This window comes from Hippopotamus amphibius, chromosome 12, assembly GCF_030028045.1.
Source record: "Hippopotamus amphibius kiboko isolate mHipAmp2 chromosome 12, mHipAmp2.hap2, whole genome shotgun sequence".
In the NCBI taxonomy this organism is placed as follows: domain Eukaryota; kingdom Metazoa; phylum Chordata; class Mammalia; order Artiodactyla; family Hippopotamidae; genus Hippopotamus; species Hippopotamus amphibius.
The window spans coordinates 26,947,678-26,962,083 of NC_080197.1; the positions used below are offsets into that span (position 1 = coordinate 26,947,678).

Consider the following 14,406-nt stretch of genomic DNA (forward strand, 5'->3'; position numbering starts at 1 on the left):
AGTCTCTCTGGTATGCAGCGTTCCCAAGAGTGCAGCACGAGACCTGCCCTCACCTGAGCAGTATGGGAAGGCTTCCCAAAGATGATACTTGCCCTAAAATATGAGACATTAACCCAGCACAAGAGTTAGGGTAGGAAAAGACAAACAAGAGGATGCAGCAAAGAGCCCTGTAACCAAATAATTATAGCAGTGGTAGCAGTAATATTAGCACTATAGTGAACGGACATGAAGTATGGATAACTGAGTAAAGATACTTATTAGTTATTTGGGCAATATAATGTATCACCCCCATCTTATACACAAGGACATTAAGTTTCCAACAGTTTCAGTGAATTTCAGAAGTAGCAAAACCTGCAGGTCTGGGTTCAAATCCTGACTGGCTAGGAGTTAGAATCATATGAGATATATAACATTCTTAGACCACTGCTAGCACATAGTATGTGCTCAATAAATGTTGGTGATTTTGAAGTCCCTTTCAATTAATGTCAATATTCAATTACTGTCAACCGATTGTTGTCAGTAGTACCTAAAAGACATTTTGGGTGGGGGAGGAAAAGGTGTGAGGGATGCCAGGTCAAGAAGAGCATCAAGTGCCAGTCTAGAGTTTGAACCTGGTTCTGGAGACACAGGATATCACAGGTTTCTAAGCAAGGGCCTCTGAAAGAAAACTCATCTACCCTCCCAAGAGACTGGTCCCCAAAGAGAGAGGGCCACGTGATCTACTCAGGCTCCACCCTCCTCCCTGAGGAGGAGGTTAGCTAGGGTTGTCTGGGTCAGATTAAGCTTTGACTACAAAAAGCCAGAGGGTAAAAAGAAAAAAGAATTTCCATCCAGCAGGCAAAATTGGGAGACTTTACCATGTGTCTTTAAGCTACTGTTTTAAAATATGAAGTAATCTCATTATCACAGATAGAAATTGTGTCTCCTCTCCAAAATCAAAACAAACAAAAAGTATGATTTCAAGACCCTAGTTTTCCAAATGTATGAAAAGATTATGGAACTAAAAAATGGTGTTAAGAGGTCTCATCTGCCTTAAGGACCTCAGAAGCTCATGGAGGAGAGGACTACAAAAGTAAGAAATGGTAACAGAGTGCTTTGCGCTGAGATAGATTCTTCTATCTGCCCACGGGGAAGGAGGTCTCAGATTAGGGGATGTCTCTTAATGCTGCCTAGAATGGGGGCAAAGAAGCCTTCCTGGAAGAGGTGAGAACTGGAGGACTAGTCTGGCAAAGGGGAGAAGGCTGTTCCAGGCAGAGAACAGCATGTGCAAAGATTCAGAGTAAGCAGTCCCAAATCTGCTAATGAAGTTAAACAGAAAGAAGGCAGAAAGGAGGGAGGGAAGGTAAACTGGAAAAAAGTAAGAAGGGAAGGAAGCAGGAAAGGTAAATCGTACCACAGGCTACAAAAGGAAGCAGGTAATTTCAGGATCCAAACACATGCACACACACACATACACAGATGCAGGTGAGACCAATGGATTCACAGAACAGATTCTAAGTCACAGCTCCTTTGCCACTGGCTGTTGTAGCCTTGGGTACGTTAGGGGACTTCTAAGCCTCAGTTCTCTTACCTATGATCACAGTAATCACTGCCTCACTTCAGGGTGGCTGGGAGGCTTCTCTAACAGTAAACAATAAAGCAGCTGCCGTTTGCCCAGCAAGCACTCTGCATGTACTTCACGTACACTGAATCATTTGATCCACACATCAACCTTAAGAGGTTGTTACCATCCCTGTTTTACAGCTAGATAAACTGAGGCAGAGTGTCTGTGGAGCACATCCAAGGTCACAGTTTAGCAGGGGGTGAAGCCAGGAGAGGCATCCAGTGTGGCTGCGGAGAGGAATCAAGGGCAAAGCACTGGACTGGGACGGAGAACCACTCGAGCAGTTGGCTGGAGAACCAGAGGGACTGAGGTAAAGTGGAGGACCCTCTCTGTCCAGTGCTGATCTCCCACCAAACGGCCGTGGAACTGTCCAAAGGTCAGTGCCTGAACCCTCAGGAAAGATCCATTCCACAGGTCTCTGGGGTGCTGGATGCCAAAGCCTCCCCCATCTGCGGTCCCTAACAAGGAGCAAGGGGACCCCAACATGATGGGGCCCGGGGGGGGGGGGGGGCGGTGATGGACACCTTCAATGCCAGAGGCTGCTGTTGCTATAGTTAGCATCTTTGCCCAGCTCCTTTGAAACACCTACGTGAATATTACCTGTCCTTCCTTTTTAAGACTTTAATGTTGGATGTTACCATCACTACCCAGTCATTAACAATACATTAATGGGTTTCGTTATCACAATGCCATTCAGTACATGTGAGGGTTTACTGCATGCCAGGCACCAGGCAAAGCAATTTACCCAGACCACAGCCTTGAACATTCACAGCAGCCCTAGGAAGTAGATAGGATTTATGATTCCCACTTTTATAGAGATGAAAAATTCCAAAGGTCACCTGCCCAAGGTGACACAACATGCCAGACACTAGATACAGCCCCAGGCAACTGGAAGACTTTTTCAGAAAAGGCCAGTGCAAACCCCAACTACTTCCCTAAGATCAGGATTTTCATCACATTCTCCACTTGGCCCCAGGCCTGGGATCACTGAGATCCAAACCTAGCCCCCACCTTAAGAAAACACAGAGAACTGCCCCTGCAGCCCCAACAAGGTCTCCCCCAAGCCTGCCCATAAGCAGGCCAGGACACCCAAGGGCCCCTCACCTGGAGGGCTAGTGCATCTCCTCTCTTGGGGTTTCGAGGCCGAGGCTGTTTATTTTGCTTCATCCTGTCCTGGCATTTGGTGCAACACTGTACACAAGATGGCTTAATAGGGCAGCCAAGGCCCCTGGGGCCTGAACACCTGAGCAGAGCGCCAGCCCAGCGTGGCTTGCTAACTGCCAATCATCTCACCATGGTGACTTGCACCTGGGCTGTTCTAGCCCAGCAGTGCCTGAAAAAATAGTTCATTTCTCATTCTCCACTCCAACTCTGGGCCAGAAGACCCTTTCTAAACGTGACCTTATTAAGGCCCAGAACTCTAATCATGGAGGTGGCCATGATTATAATCTATCTTATGTGAAGACACTGAGGCTCAAAGGTGCCAAGTCCAACCGAAGCTCAATCGATACACTATATGTGCATCCCATTTACACACCTTTCGCCCTCTGCACACACCAGCTGACCGACATTAACCTCTGGAGAGCTGCTGAAATCAGCTCCTTTTCCCTGACCAATGGTTAGAGATAGTGAGACATGAGGATTATGGCATGATGGGCTCAGGATTTGGGACACCTGGCTGGGCTGCCCCAGGTGAACTTCTGAAGGGAGTTGCAGTGTTAAGCACAGAAGAGCAAGATACACATTCCACCCAAAGAGCTGGGGCCACAGGCAGCAATGTTAAAATCTCAATTATGGGCCACTACCTACCAGTCTCCTCTCCTGGGGCCAAGTCCCCTCGCTGGCCTTGGCTGAACTGTGATGTGACAGCTTGGGAGCAGTGGAACAAGGTGCAGGAGATGCCTACAAAGGGACAAGGAACTGGAGGATCAGCCCTGGGAATCTTGAGGCATCGTGACCAGCTACCCAAGAGCTGTAATAATCTGGAGAAGGCGGTTCCAGACATCAAGGCTTTAAATGAACTCTCCACTTATTTGTTTGGGGAAGGTTTAGAAACCCATTCACTAGATTGGTTCTCGGACCAGCAGCAAGGAATTCTCAGGCTCCACTCCAGACTTAATGAATCAAATTCTGGGGATGGGGCCCAGAAATCTCCACTGAGCAAACCTTCCAGGGAATGCTGATACATTGGAGCTTTGGGACCATAGCACTAGATTTGGGGTCATCATGGTACTTCTGCACTGGGCTTGAATGAATGAATGACCTACTTCAACCACCCACCTTTAACCAGGCCCTCACATATCCCACCCATCTGACCTGCAAAAGAACAAAAGGGACACCAGACTGTTAGAGAAATACTGGTTTTAATTCAACATAAGGTAAACTCTAGGCATCTGTCATCTTTCAGCCTAAAAATTAGCAAAACTGTTGAAACAAGGCACAATTTTTCCCCATACTTGTTACGTGGCTCCAGTTACAAAAAAAAAATATGAAAATGTTAAAACAAAAATAGTCAGATTTTTTTTTTAAAAGTGTATAAAAAAAACTCCCACAAAACCTGTCAACATTGTCTACAAAATAGCACCAGTAAGAGTAAAAGGTGTTAAAAACCATTACGACAGCATTTCTGAAATGCAGCTTCTCCGACCTCCCGTTCCCCCTAAAAACGATTTATCGATTTATCATGGGATAAAAAAGGACTTTAAAATCTCTGGAGGGAGGGTCACTTGTATTGCAGTTTTCCCCCTGCAGTCTCTTAGATGAGGGGAAAGTGCGAGGAATGTGCTTCTGCCCTGGCTGTCACTGCTGAGTTTGGAGAAGGCTGAGGAATTGGGGTGTCATGCTTCTAACCTGGGGACCTGTGCCTGCAGAGTAGTCTGGAGGGTGCCGGGGTGGGGGATGGGTCTTACCTAAGCCTCCTCCATCTCTCCCCTCACCCGGGGAAGGGAAGATAGTGAGAAGCCATACCTGGCAGCTTATATATAACAGTCCACCCCTTCCTGAGCTTCCAGAGGGTTCTATTGCAGTCACTGGGAAGGATTTAGCTAAGGGTAGCCCTGCCCTTGGGTTTATGGGGGAAAAAAATTGCCCTGAATGTGATGATGATGTCATCCCTGCTGAAACCATCATCCTTGTGGCAAATACTCTAAATGGGCCCGGACCCCAGCCCTTTATACTGAGGCCAGGGGAACGCGCCGGGGAAAGCTCAAGACAGACACGGACATCATGTCCTCTTCTGCTAGCCCTAGAAAAAACCAACCTGGGCCCTTAAAAGGTCCCTTAGCTACATGTCTACCGCTGCACACTCCTGGAAACAAGGAGCTGCAGACATTTAAAAAATTAAAGTCTTGCAGTAACTGTCTTGGGTGATTTTTCAGCATTAACCTGAGTATTGGAGAGCTGTCGGCACTGTGGTTTTGGTATCTTAGCCATCGTTTCTCTGAGCGGTAAACCCAGGAGGGAAAAAAAAAAGCCTATTTCAAGTTTTAAAGTTTTAGGAGACAAAATTGAGCACCGTGTTTGGCCGCTCCGAGCGGCCAGGTCTGAATTGTGCACAAGGAGGTGGCACCTCGCGGTCCCCCTGCCGGGAGGGGACAGGCAGCTCTGCTCCTGATGAGGTACTCGGCCCGACCCCATAACAGCTGAGCTGGGAAGGGCAGAGCCTGGGTGCACCTCCTGGGTCGTGGCTCTGCCCACATGCCCTGGAGCCTGGGGTACTATTCACAGGCAAAGTAGTCCTTCAGGGGGGCGAAGAGGTGTCGGATGACAGGTACACTCCAGGACCTCCCGAGCAGCTTCTGGCGGGCAACGCGGCCCATGTTGGACACATCTGTGTAGTGTACGGGAAAGCCGAAGATCCTGAGGGGTGGTGCGCCAGAGTGAAAAGACAGGGAGTCAGACGTGCCCCCTCCAGCGCGCTTAGTGCCTCCGGGAGATCCTCGCCTTGGCTGCTCTTCCTGCCCTTTGACCCATCCCTTCAACCAGGCCCACTAGGCCTTCAGACGAGCCCTTGCTTAACCCCCAGAGGTCAGGTCCACCAGTTCTTCAGCAGACACATGACTGTCCTGAGGGCATGGCCCCTCTCTGCGGGCACCTGACTGGTGCACACCCCCACACTAGCACTGTGCTGCTGGCACAGAGCGGGTGCTCAGAGGACCTTTCTCAAATGAATTAATGCCAAGATGGCCAGCCAGGCAGGCAGCCAGCAGACAGAAACATTCCTGTCCTCAAACCACAAAAGGACAGACGTTAGGCAACGGGGCCTTATTTCCAATCATCAGATGCTCAGGTAATTTACCGGGAGTAAACTGAAGCATCCTGCATTTTCTTTCCCTCTTTAAAACAAATTGCTAGATCTAGGGCCAAGCTGGTAGATGGCAACCAAATATACCAACAGCCTCCTGCATGGAATTCTACCACAGGTCTGGGCAGAGGCTACAGATACACTGGACCTTATTCTCCCCAGGTTTACAACCTAATACCACAAATTAAACCAAGAAACAAATCCAGCTGTAGAACTAAAATATCTGGAATGGAAATACTCTTATCAAATAACCTCAAGACACAGCCAAAAATGTAAAGAGGAATATTCATAGCCCTTACTACATTCTAATCACAAGCACAAAATTTTAAAAAAAGGAGTGAGAGAAAAAAATTAAATACAGAACAGGAGAAATGACATGGAAGAGCTGGTTCTTTGAATCCAAATAGATAAACTACCAACTTGGCCAAATAAATGGATAAGGGAGAAGACAGACTGTGGCTAAGGAGGAATCAGCTTTAGGACAAGCAACCTGGCAGGAGGACTCCTGAGCAAGAGCAATGGCATGTTGGTGGGGTTTCCTGTAGCTGGATCCTCACACATCCTAGTGCCCAGCATGTTGGGGCAAGCAAATGCCAGAGCAGCACTGCCAGCATAGACAGATGTGCTGTCTCATAATCTCATGTCTCAGATTCCTCACCACCACAACCCTTCTGCCATTTCTGCTAGGAAGTAAGCAGCAACTGAAAAGGTCACTCCCAGCCCTGCTAACACAGAAGGTCCGAGAGACCATGTGGAATTGAGGCGAGCACCTGCCCATTTGTGCTGCTGGCCTCAACCATGTTTTCTTCCCCTTTCTCTCTATCTGCTCGATTCCCCTTTCCACATACAGCCTTGCTCACCTTTCTAGCTCAGTGCACCACAAAACATCTTCTTTGCCATTCATGACAACAGGGAAAAGTTGGTTTTTCCCCTGTCTGATCGAGTTCGACTTGGTGGTTATTGTCTGTACTTTCTTTAACTGGAGAACAAAACGACATCATGGAGTGAGCACAGAATGAAGGGTTCTGGGTCAAGACTCAGAAGCACGGAGGGAAGGTGGAGGGAGGGTGGGTGTGGGGAAGAGAGGGTGGCAGGGCCCAGCTCCGAGAGGGAATGAGAAAAGGAGAGTTGGAAGGACAAGAACACTCTGTGCTTCCCACAAACGCCAAGAAGTTAATGAACAGGAAGGACCAGCCTCAGAGAGAACAAGAGATAAACAAAAAAGTGACCACAAATGAGATCACATGGGGGCCAAGAAAACAGAGTTATTGATCAAGCAAGATTAAGCAAAATTAAAAGTCCACCCTGATTGTAGAGGATGGTCAACCAGGGTTTGAATGAATGGAGCTTAGCTTAATGGAAACATTGAAAATTATGTTTATGGAGATCTTAATAGAATTATCTGTGTCTTAACAGTAGATTTTGGGGGGTGGGGCAAAAGTGTACTCATTTCTCACCAGGAGGATGAGCTGAGTGTCTGTCCATGGAGTGTACATTCACAATCAGAAAGTCTAGTTGCCTTTTCTCAGTTCTTTTTGTTTATCAAGAACCTCTCCTACTCTATACTTAAAGAGGGGGTAGAACAATTATGTGGGGAAAGAGGCCCAGCACCAGGGGATCATGTGGGGGGAGGGGCAGGAACAAATTGGACACCAAGGTCAAGTCCCACTAAGAGGTCACCAAGTGCGTTTCCCGGTGGGCCAGGCACAGAGCACATCTTACCTTTGCTGTCCTATTGAACTCCAGGCAGTCCTGCAGCTCGAGTTTATCATTCTTTGATGCTATCACAGGCCTGGGAACATCCAAAACCCATTACTTTCTACCTCCTGGAAAGGGGCCTTGGCTAGGTGCCTCCCAAGGTGGGAGTGAGAGCCCAAGCTGCAAAATGTGCTCTGGCAGTGAACTTGCTACAAATACATGATAAAAATGGCCCTGGCATTGAGCACAAGCCTGTGTGCTGAGCCAGGGACAGACCAGGCCCTTGAGCAGGGGAGCCCGATGTCCAGGAGTGAATGCTCCCCCTTCCCAAATGCTAACAGTACTCAAAGCTCCTTCCCAGAGAGCAGGATGGGGAAGCACATTGTTCGAGGAGTCAGGAGATGCCTCAGTCTCAGCCGCCCGCTCACTGGCTGAGTGAGTGACCTTGAGCAAATTCTGCCACCTCTCTGAGCCTCAGGAGTTTGGATTAGGTCTTTGTGGGTCTACTCACTACAACTAGCACATGAAACCCATGGTTTGGTGGCTTATTGCTGGAATGCAGCTTCAGGAGGCTTTAATAGTGGGTCCAGGTAAAGACAGAAGGTGGTTCACAAAAGGACTGTCACTTTCACCATTGAAACCTGCCATTGCAGAGATAGGCAAACAGATGCTTGAGAAGGGGAATGGAGAGAACTTTAGAAACTGAAGTGGTAAAGTAGGTCCAGAGCAGAAAACCAGCAAGAGGTCTGAATGCACAGAGTTTATGAACGCCACAGCATCCCTGTGTAAGGAACACCAAGGCCCAAAAGAAATCAGACATAAGACTGGATATGGTACCCACAAGAGGGGCCATCAAACACAGAATACCTCACTGACCTCACCCTCTCTCCACTCCCAACTCTTCCATGGACCCAGGGGAGCTAATGGTTCACAGCCCTGCCCTACCTTCTACAGATTCTATGACTGAAATCTTAACAATCAAGGTGTTTGGTCTAAAGGCTGGATTTGGGTTTGTGGCCCGCGGTTGACGCCGAGTCACTGATTCTGCAGAGCTGATTCTGCAGAGCCCAACTGTAGAGCTCACTTCTCATCCCAACTTGGATAATGCTCAGCAAATCCCATGATCTAGAATCTGATCCCTCCCTAGAATTCCACAGGACACCCTCCTGGACCACTGTTCTCACTGTGTTCAGTGCATGTGGATGGTACCTCTTGGGCACAACACAATCACAGTCAGAGCCGCCCTCCTCTGAAAAACATCTCAGCTGCCTCCCCACTTCAGCCCTCATCACGTGATAGCCTATTCTTCCACCAGAAATCCCGAGACACATTCATCTCATTCGCTGAAAAACTCAACGTGAACCCCGGGGCCAAAGTAAATGGATGCATTGCCATGACCGCAGGCCTCCCCTAATTTGGCCCATACTTCGGAGTTCTCTGCCTGCCTTCCCCGTGCACCACTCCCCACCCCTGGAACATTGTTCTCTGAGCTGTTCTGCGAATGCCCATCACTGGCACCCCTGACCCTCTCCCTTCTGCTCTCAAGTGCATGTCTCTACTCCTTCACTTCGGGTCCTGCTGGGACAAGAAGCCTCCCATCAACTCTTCCAGTGTCCCCCCCAACCCTGACCCTGAAATCATTTGTCTTCTCTACGCCTCCCCCACTGGCTCTGTGAGAGCCAAGACTGACATCTAATGACGTCAGCACAGGACTGGCAGCAGGGACAGCAGGGCCTGGCAGGGTGAGAGCTCGGGAGTGGAGTGAATAAGCCGAGTCCAATCCAGATGTGGACCCTGCACTGTCTGATGGGCTGATTAGCCAAATGAAAATGTAAGATACCCAACGAAATCCCAAGGCATTCCAGTACCTTCTCACCTCTGTCCACACTTTGCTAAATGTCTGAAAGTTATGCTTCTAACACTTCCTTTTAAAGAATTTTTTTGAAGCTAACTCATTTGTAAGTCATAATACCATCACATTTGGTATCTTAATTTGCAGGTTGTTCTCCCTGAAGCCACATAAAGGAGATAATTAATCCTCAGCCAAGCGACTTGCTTTGTGACTTTCAACGTGAAAGGGCTAATGAAAAGTTGGTAAAAGATCTCAGTCAAGAAAATCCCAGAGAGACAGGCTTTGGGCTACCAATTGTTGTCTCAGCTCTGCCACTGGTCACCACAGGCCTGGTCCAGGGATCACTTCATCTCAGGGGCAGAAGCATCAGCATCCCTGGCCAGGAAGAAACCTGCTCCAACACGTGGCACTTTTAAGCACCAGGTCCATGGGCAGAGCAGGAATGAGTGTACTGAGGAATCCTGGCCTGAGATTCTCAGGGAGCTGCTGTACTGCTTAACAGGCTTCAACTATAACCCTAGGGGTTGTTCTGAAGCAGAGGGTGAGGCCTTTTATCAGCAGAGTCAGCTCTTTCGACAAGGTTTCAATGTGTCTCTCCCATAAGAGTCAATGGTTATGGCTCACACCTTTAGTCACATCTAACCTGGCTGTTACCTGTCCCACTAGGAGCCCCCTTGTTACCTGTTCATCCCGGGCAGGTTGCCCCAGAAGTATCGGGCTCTGTGAGCAGCAGACACTTTGATGGCATCAATCATCACTGGGTTACACTGCAGGGAGAGAGAAGGGCAGCTGCTGGGAGCCCACGGCAGAATTCAGGTGGCAGACAGTTGAGACGGCTGTCCCCTGGCTGTGGCGGAGGCATGGTTCCTGCCAGGCAGGGGACAGACCAATTCCCCTCAAGAATCTGACTAAGGACACAGCTAGTACCCCCATAGTAATGGTGGGGAAAGAGACCAGATCAGACCTGCAGGTTTTAGGAGAAGGTATCCCCTGGGGCACATCATTTATTACAGAATGTGCAGTGTGCAGTGGTAAAAGCAGCTCAAAGTTGAGGTCCTGGTTATGGAAATGCAGTGTTGGTAAAATCGGACTTCTGCCCCTGACTGGTCAGGTTCCCACAGCATGAGGGAACGGACCAGCTAGTTCTATAAGCTCTCTAGCAGAACTTAAGCTCTGACGTTGGAGGGAAGTATGTTTGTATGTAAAGTATTCACTACGTTGCTTTGCGCATATTAAGCAGCAGATGAGTAACTTGCCTGTGGGTCCCTAATGCAGAAGTTCTGAGAACACGGGTGAGAAAAAACTCTTTAGGGTAAAAACTCTCTAGTTCACCCTCACGAGGCCTCCAAAAGTAGATGATGGTTTCGTCATCTGACTTCAGTGGGTTTGGGGCGAGGTGAGAGATCAAATATTTTCCATGTACGAAAGAGAACTAACCCACTCCACTCCATTCCTCTCCCATCTAGCCACACCCTCCATGGGGAACCCGGAAATCATTCCCAACACTGGAAACACCCCCCGCCCTCACCCAGCAGGGCCTTCATGCTCATGTTATCTTGACAATCAAGACCCCGGGTCCCCTCACCTCCAGGAACCGAGAGATGTCCCGCTTGTCGCCAACCTTCATGGCCACCACGTTCTCAAACATCCAGAAGAAAGGCCGGTCTTCACCCTCCTTGGGGCGTGTGTAATTCAGCAGGTGATAGAACTCAAAGAAGAGCCGGCCTGTGCCCTCTGAGCCCACGAAAGAAAATGGCAGAGCCAGGTTCAAACCCTTCAGCCCAGCCCTCCACACTGACACCGACGGCTTCCCACCACTAAGGCTGATGCCTCCCTGTGCCCCATCCCTGCCACCCTCTGGAATGACAGGCATCAATCAGCAGGGCAGTAGTCACTCGGTACTCATTCGTATCTCACAAGGAGTCACAATGAGGCATGAACAGAGCCACCAGGTAAGGCTGGCCAGGCGCTGACTGCTTTCTCAGGCCACTCCTCCCGGACCAGCACTCGGGGGACACAAGGTCTCTCGGGGCCACGGGAAAGAAAGGATGCTCACCATACAGGCCTTTCCTGGCAGGGTTCACATTTGAGAGATCATTGCATGGGCTTCCACCAATCACCAAGTCGAAGGGGCCCCACTCTTCAATCTGCAAGAGCAAAAACCATCAGGGATGGCAGTGAGGATGGAGAGATGAACAGCCTGGGTTCCAGGTAACCCACTTCTAGGTCTTGCTTGGTCACTGAAGTCTCCCAACTCCACTTTTGACTCAGGAAAACCAAATGTTCAGGAGGCCCTAAGATCTAAATCACTCTGAATGATTTCCAAGTTGTGGGTTTAACACTACAGCTTGATGTAACCAAAACTTCTCTTCTGCCACAACCCCGAGCATGGAGAAGGTGGCAGTGCGGCTGCAAGGATGTGGGGCGCGCTCAGGGAGTAGAGGAAGAGGGGGCTGCCCTCACATTTTTCTTCGTGATATTCCTGACGTCGTTCACATATTTGATGTTGCCCTCATGCTTAACAGTTCCCACGGCGATGGACTCTTCACACACTTCCGAGGCAACGTATTTCTCCACTTTGATGCCCAGTTCTTTGAGGACCAAGTACCCTGTTGGGGGGAGGGGGTGTCAAGGGGAAGAAAAAAGGCATCAGGGTTTTCCCGCCCAGGGCCCCTCCTTTCAGTGACTAAGCCCTCCCCAGAACTCAGATCAGACACAGCAAGGCCATGGCAGTCCTCAAGTGGACCCTTGCAGACGGCAGTGAAACTGCACACTGGGCTCCCTGGGCTCTCGGCAGAGTTTCATGGAGAAAATATGTATCTATGGCTGGTATAGCCCACTGGCAGCATCTATTAAAACTGACAGGTATATAGCCAATGACCCGCATCTACAGCCCCAGCAGAGTCAGATACGTGAATGTGTGTCTTCTCCAAAACCATGCTGAGAAAAAAAAGCTTTAAAAGCTGTCCGTATTTTAGGCAGGTGGACACTGGTGAACAAATATAAGCACAAGCGATGCTAGGTGAACAGCAACTCATTCTCACTGCTTGCTGCTCTGGTAAAAGGGAACTGCCCCTAATAACACACCACAGGGCCATTCTGACAAGGAAATGAGTTACACAGGCAAAGCGTCCAGGGGTAAAAATGCACGTTGGCTATGCTTATTCTACACTTGGGAAACCTGGGGAAAACGGGAAGGAACCAAGACTGGAGATATTAGGAGGAGAATTGCCCAATTAGTCTCCAGTATATCTACGCTTATGGAATAGAAATAATTTTGCAAGATTCCTGCACATAATAAAAAATAAAATGCAGCAGCTAAAATACCCATGTCTTTATAAAGGACCAGAGGACTAAGTGAGGGACTTGCCTGGTGGCGCAGTGCATAAGACTCCATGCTCCAAATGCAGGGCACCCAGGTTTGACCCCTGATCAGGGAACGAGATCCCACATGCCTGCCACAACTAATGAGCCCACAAACTGTAAGTAAGGAGCCCACCTGCCACAACTAAGACCCAGTGTAATCAAATAAATATATTTAAAAAAAAAAAAAAGAGGAGGACCAGGTGGGTGAAATGGTGGAGAGGTTTGAGGAGAGAAACCAGGAGCCAGTGGATTTCTCAGAACAGGTAACCAACAGGTACTCCAGGGAGACTTTCTTGACATTGACAACGGACACCTGGATCCGGTGAGCATCCCTAGGCGAACTCCAAACTCACCTGTCGCAATTCCATCAAACAGGGACAAGACTCGAATGGGCCGCCTTCGGTTTGCAGGAATCGCAGGGTATAACTTGGGGGCTTCCTGCCAGGTTAAAGGAAGAGGTCATGGAGGTCAAGGTGCGGGGCGGGGGGAGGGGGGCCTCAAGCTCTGGTAGGAGAAGGGCTGGCCTTCCTCTGAGGGACACAAGCCCTGTGGCTCTGCCCCTTCTTAGCTGGGATGCCCTGGGGAGCTTTGGTCCAGATGGCCCTTCTACCCTTTGACACAGAACAGATGAGAATCTGACACAGGTACAAAGTCACCCACAAAGAGACACATGTTCGTGCATGAACTGCAGCACGCAGGCCAGGAGAAGCCATGCCCACTAAGACTTGAAAGTAAGTCACAGGCTTCCTTCCCTCTGCAGTTCTACTAAGACGAAGGCTGAGTCCGTTCCATCGCTATTTCTTCAGCGGGCCCTTGAAAAATCCCAGCCAAGAAGGAGGGGAGAGAAGGACACTGGAGCTGCCTGGGAACTGCACATGGGACAATTAGCTGGGTCTCCAGTCTGGGGCTCTCAGATGCTCCTTTGTACAGCGGAGCTTTGTTTCCGTGAACTCTCGACAGACTGGGGTGGGCGCCAGGCTTACGTATTCGAGCCCCGGGTCGCTGGTGAAGAAGGCCTGCAGGCGCACACTCCAGTCCTTGCGGCGCCGCAGGACGCCGTGGCAACGCTGCGGGAGGCACATGTAGCAGCTCCAGGGCTCCTGCAGCTTGGCGTCTGCCGCCGTGCCAGGGCCCACCAGCACCTCCAGGCACTCCACGCAGAAGCACCTGCACGGGGCAGCGGGGAGGAGGTGTGCCCACCATCAGGCAGCTCTGCTGTGAATCCCACCCTCCCCATGGAGAGGGGGTGTGCTGGCTAAAACCTTCTCGGGGCCCCCAGGTGCCCTTCCCCTTGGGCAGGAAGGCCCTGTGTTTGGGGAACATCAGCCTCTTCCTTGGAGACCCTGGCACCTTCAGTCCACAGGCTCTGAAGAGAAGAGCACGCCATCCGGGCCACCCCCCATAACTGGCTAAGTTCTGGGGATCCTCTTCTACCCCACTCCCTGCCTTTCTTAAGCCCAGCCCTACATCCCAGTTCCACTTCAGGAACATAGACCCACTTCATGGACAGGCCGCCACAGAACAACCCGGACCCCGGGCCCTGTCCCCAGGCCAGCGAAGCTGCAGTTCCCGAGGCTGGGCCGG

At 49.9% G+C, this 14,406-nt stretch overlaps 1 protein-coding gene across 5 annotated transcripts in view; it reads right to left on the reverse strand.

The window, feature by feature from the left end:
* Nucleotides 1–4,016: 4,016 nt before the first annotated feature.
* The window catches only part of DNMT3B (DNA methyltransferase 3 beta), a 38,147-nt gene continuing 27,757 nt past the window's right edge, over nt 4,017–14,406 (reverse strand). For 3 of the 5 annotated variants that reach the window (XM_057703419.1, XM_057703418.1, XM_057703417.1), the window contains exons 14-20: nt 13,806–13,989; nt 13,176–13,260; nt 11,920–12,065; nt 11,513–11,603; nt 11,042–11,190; nt 10,138–10,223; nt 4,017–5,461 (exon numbers count right to left, since the gene is read on the reverse strand). In XM_057703419.1, coding sequence (XP_057559402.1) covers nt 5,320–5,461; nt 10,138–10,223; nt 11,042–11,190; nt 11,513–11,603; nt 11,920–12,065; nt 13,176–13,260; nt 13,806–13,989 — 883 coding nt within the window. In that variant the 3' untranslated portion in view covers nt 4,017–5,319. Of the gene's footprint in view, nt 5,462–6,766; nt 6,886–7,628; nt 7,699–10,137; nt 10,224–11,041; nt 11,191–11,512; nt 11,604–11,919; nt 12,066–13,175; nt 13,261–13,805; nt 13,990–14,406 lie in introns of all 5 variants that reach the window. The other 2 variants (XM_057703420.1, XR_009048506.1) reach the window with 2 other exon arrangements.